Source organism: Chinchilla lanigera, unplaced genomic scaffold (assembly GCF_000276665.1).
Source record: "Chinchilla lanigera isolate Chin_1 unplaced genomic scaffold, ChiLan1.0 scaffold00085, whole genome shotgun sequence".
NCBI lineage: Eukaryota > Metazoa > Chordata > Mammalia > Rodentia > Chinchillidae > Chinchilla > Chinchilla lanigera.
The window spans coordinates 9705382-9710321 of record NW_004955486.1 but is presented as its reverse complement, the minus strand read 5'-3'; the positions used below and the strand labels follow the sequence as shown (position 1 = coordinate 9710321).

The 4940-nt window shown below is 50.2% G+C and overlaps 1 protein-coding gene across 1 annotated transcript; it reads left to right on the top strand.

Moving 5' to 3' along the window:
• Positions 1-2445: 2445 nt before the first annotated feature.
• Isg15 (ISG15 ubiquitin-like modifier) lies at positions 2446-3444 on the top strand. Its single transcript, XM_005404270.2, has 2 exons — positions 2446-2556; positions 2897-3444. Exons 1-2 carry the CDS (start codon positions 2554-2556, stop codon positions 3404-3406), a joined length of 513 nt encoding a protein of 170 aa, XP_005404327.1. The 5' UTR covers positions 2446-2553; the 3' UTR covers positions 3407-3444.
• The last annotated feature ends 1496 nt before the right edge of the window (positions 3445-4940 follow it).

Below are 4940 nucleotides of genomic sequence, written 5' to 3'. Positions count from 1 at the left end.
GATACCAAAGTATAGTACAACAACCGTTAATAATAACCTACCACTTTTGTCTGTAACTCACTATTATTTGTCTATTTGTTTTCCTGAGAAACTATCTTGTAGATAACAATATGTAAAACAACAACCATTGATAATTTTCTACCACTTTGTTGGTAATTCGGTAAGCCCCCCATTACTGTGTTATCCTTTTTTTACTCTTTAAAATTAAAAAAAAAAAAATTAACCGGGGCCTGGGGATATACCTCAGAGACATAAGCACTTGCCTGGCAAGCCTGAGGTCATGAGTTTGATTCCCAGTACTAAAATAAATAAATAAATAAATAAATAAATAAATAAATAAATAAATAAATAAAATAAAATTAACCGTTTTGAAGTATGTAACTCAGTAGTATTTAGTATATATACACTGAATGTGTATGTGTGTGTGTGTGTGTGTGTGTGTCCCTTGTATTAGCTTTCCACTGCTGTGAAAAAATACCTGAGAGAAGCAACTGAAAAAGGAGGAAAGACCCATGGTAGCACACACCTGTCATCCCAGCACTCTGGAAGGTTGAGCTGAGGCAGGAGGATCAAAAGTTCAAGCTTAGCCTGGACAACTTATGAACTTAGTGAGACCTTGTCTTAAAACAAAAAGGAAAACAGAGCCGGGACAGTAGCTCAGTACAAAGGTTCAATCCCTAGCAACACACACACACACACACACACACACACACACACACACACACACATATAAGAGGTTTCTTTTGGCTCACAATTTCAGACTTTGGCCCATAGTCGCTTGGCTTTGTCGCTTGGGGGACCCATGGTGGAGGAGAATGTTCCCCTCCCAGTATCAGGGGGATTCCCTCAAGGGTATTCCCCCCAGCTCCCACCTTCTAAAGGCTCCAGAGCTTCCCAGTAGCAACACAGGCTGCTGACAAACCTTCAACACGGGGACATTTTTTTTTTTTTTTGTACTGGGAACCGAACTCAGGACCTTGTGCTTGCCAGGCAGGCACTTATGCCACTGAGCTATATCCCCAGCCCTAACACAGGGACATTTGATTGATACTGAGGACAGAAACAGAACGATCTTATTCTGGACATGTCGTAGATCTACAGTCCTACAACACATGGCCTTTGGGGTTTGACATCTTTCACGCAGCGTAATGTTTTCATGGCTCATTTGAGTTGTAACATGTCAGTTCTTCATTCTGTTTCGTGTCTGGATATTATTCCATCATGTGGATCACCCACATTTTGTTTACCTATGCATCTGCTGATACTTGGGTTGTTTCTACTTTTTGTCTAGTGTGAGTACTGCTCCTGTGAATATTTGTATACAAGTATTTGAATGCTGCTTTTCAATTCTTTGGGGTATATACCCAGAAGTGAAATTGCTGGATCATGTGATAATTCTATATTTAACTTTTTGAAGAATAAGTAGACTTTCCCACAGTGCTATACCATTTTACATCTCAAAAGCAAAGTACCAGAATACCAGTTTCTCCATGTCCTCACCAATATTTCTTATTACTCTTTATTATTATTATCATTGTCATGCTAGTGTGAAATAGTATCTCATCATGTGATTTGATTTGCATTTTCCTAATGATTAATGATGGTGAGCATCTTTTCACCTTTGTTTGCCATTTGAATATCTACTTAGGGAACTATCTATTCAAACTTTTGCCTTTTTTGTAGGTGGAATTGGACCCAGGGGCTTCAAACATGCTGAGCAAGGCTAGCTCTTTACCACTGAGCTACATCCCCAGCCCTTTTTGCTCATTCTAAATTGAATTATTTATCTTTCTGTTGTTAAGGAGTGACAGTTCTTTATACTGAATATTAGACTCTTATGAGATACTTAATTCAGAAATATTTTCTCTGGTTCTGTGACTTGATCTTTCATTTTCTTGATGGTGTCCATATGTTTATTTTTATAGAAAAAAGATATATCTCTTTCATTGAAAATCAGACTAAACAGATATCCTAAACCAATGATACTCATCTCTGGGTGACTTGGTGTGTTGTTTTATATTGTTTCTGAGTTAATCATGGTGAAATTTACCAAGTTAATTAGTTTACTAGGCAAGTACTCTAGAGCTGAGCTATATCCCTAACCCCTAATTCAACTAATTTGGAAACTGGTAAATGGAAAATGAAAGTTTTCAACCATTAGTCATGTTGTTATGACCCTTGTGCATCTTGTAAAGGACCTGCTGTGTTGGATATTTAGGAACTTTTCGAATACACCCCGCTTCTTATGATGTGCAGATGCTCCACTGACCTTGACACCCCAATAGCCTGAAACCTCCCCCGCTGCACTTCCTTATCATTCTGGGGCTCTGTTTTGTTTCTTCCTCTCTCTGGGTGCCATGCCTTGGGAAAAGGAAACTGAAACCGAAGGCGACTGGCCATTGACGCTGGCGGCTGGAGACACCGCCCCGTGACGCATACAGCTCAGGCTCATAAAGGGGCTGGCTGATGGAGCGACGGGAGCAGCTGGGAGCTGACAGGTAGAGAACTCACTCGTTATTGCCTGAGGAGTACCTAGCGCTACACCCCACAACCATGGTAAGGCAGACCTGACAGTGGGAGTCAACTTTCCTTCCCTCCGCTTGGGATCTCCTAGAAGCAGAGCTGCTCAGAGTTTGGGTGGGTCCACAGTATGAGGGGGAAGGATGGTGCTCCAGCCTTGCTCTGTGGGCAACCCTGGAGGCCCTGGGGTAGGACCAGTGCGTCTGGATGACGGGAGACTAGCTCTTCTTCTAGAAAAGAAGGAAAAGACCTCTTCTGTGCCTTCTTCCCTGTGGGTGGCGAGGGGAGATGGCCTAGAGCTGCATCCCAGGGTTCAGGAGCTCACTCACTCTTGGCTTATTCCGAATGAGTCTCTAAACCCATGTAACATCCACAGGGCGGGGACCTGAAAGTGAAGATGCTGGGGGGCCAGGAGTTCCTCGTGCCCATGAACAACTCTATGACAGTGCCAGAACTGAAAAGGCAGATCGCCAAGGAGACTGGAGTGCCTGCCTTCCAGCAGCGCCTAGCTATCCAGCCAAGCAACAGGGTGCTGCAGGATGGGTTCACCCTCACCCAGCAGGGCTTGGCCCCGGGCAGCATACTCCTGCTGTTGGTGGAGGACTGCGAAGATCCCTTCAGCATCCTTGTGAGGAATGACAAGGGACGCAGCCGCTTGTACGAGGTCCAGCTGACACAGAAGGTGGCGGCGCTGAAGAAGCAGGTGTGCCAGCAAGAGGGGGCACGGGAAGATATGTTCTACCTAAGCTTTGAGGGGAGGGCTATGGAGGACGAGCACATGCTGGGCGACTATGGTCTCAAGTCCCAGTGCACCGTGTTCATGAATCTGCGCCTTCGTGGGGGCAGGGCAGGGCCCTCAGAGCACTGTAGAGGGCCCCCCGCTTGAATCAAGCTTTGGTAATAAATGCGGATGCAGAGAAAGCACTGTTCGGTCTGCTCCACTCCACCACCGACCCTACTGACCCTATGGACCTCACCTCCATATCCCTGCTGAGCAGGTTGGGGCGGGAACCCAGGCCCACCCAGGTGACCAGGCTTCAGTGGCCAAGTTCAGGGACAAGGGCATCCCAGTGATATCTCCCCTGACCTGAAACTGAAGAGATGCTTCCATGCTCTGAAGAATTCACCTCTAGAGTAAGAAAAAGACACATCTCCTGGGGCCCCTCGTGGGCAGGCTGAGCCACAGGCAGCTGCCCCTCCCCAGGGCCCCTAGATCCAGTGACCCCTAGATCCAGTGGGTCTCTCCCACACCACTGGTGCTGGGGCCTGCCAGCTCACTCTCCACCAGTACTGTCCAGAAAGGGGCACAGGGGCTGGGGCTGAGATCCTGAATAGAGGATGGGTGGCCAACAAAGGTACCCCCTTCAGGGCTCTGCCTAATGGAGAGGCTATAGCCAACCGATAGGGGGCACTGGAATTGGGGGCTCGTCTGTCCACCAAAGACAGCGTGTCCCAGATGGGGGTACCCAATTTGGAACATGCTTCACCTCCTTTCTCCTGGCATACTTCCTGCTCTGTCTTTTCCTCCTATATGGACCTGCTCATGTCTGGCAGGAGCCAGACTCACGTCCGGTACCAGGAGAATCCCACGGAACACGTACGTCTCCTCCACCGACCCCAGGATTTGGCTTGAGACCCAGAAACCCTTTCTAGTGTGTATGGGTGCTAGTCTGGCCTGGGGGGCTCCTACATCTGGCTCTGCGAGTGACCACTGTGTTGACACTGGATGAGAAGGTGGCTGGGCCAATCAGTGTGAGCGCAGCCCCTCATGTCCCTCCGTCCTTGAAGCCCCCCCACTGGGTTTGGGGAGTCCCCCAGCGAGTTGAGCTTCGGCAGCCCACTTTTCATTGCTTCTGACTCTGAGACCTGTGGCTCGTGCATGGCAGAACTAGTCTTGACGAAGACACAGTGGTGCCCTTTCTTTCTTCCTCCATCTCCCCACAGGTCAGGCTCTCGCTTGGACCCTCTGGGCCTCAGTGTACCCACTGTACCTCGCCCTGCCGAGCTGCAGCCGGCCAGAGCAGGAGGGGGTGTGGCTAGCTCCGGGCTGGATCGGAGCCTGCGCCGCAGGACGGCAGGGGGCGCCCTGCTCCCTCGCGAGTGCGGGAGGCCCAAGCGGGAGGTGGGCGGGCCCGCGCGCGACTCAGGCCAGTCACTGCCCGCACCGACCGAGGCCAACCCCGCGCCCGCCGGCTGTCGTGCCGAGCCGGCGAGCTGGGCCTGCTGTCTTGGCGTGGGGGCGGCGCGGCCCGGGTTCTGGCCCCCACTCCCGTGGACAAGGCGCCGCCGAGAGCCCCTTGGAAGTCGCGTCACGTCGCCTCCCGATTATGCATTAACCCGGCTTCATCCGCATTTCCTGGGGGGAGGGGCGTCCGCAGGGGGCGCCGGGTGGACAGAGCCCGCCCCTCCCCCACGGCCGG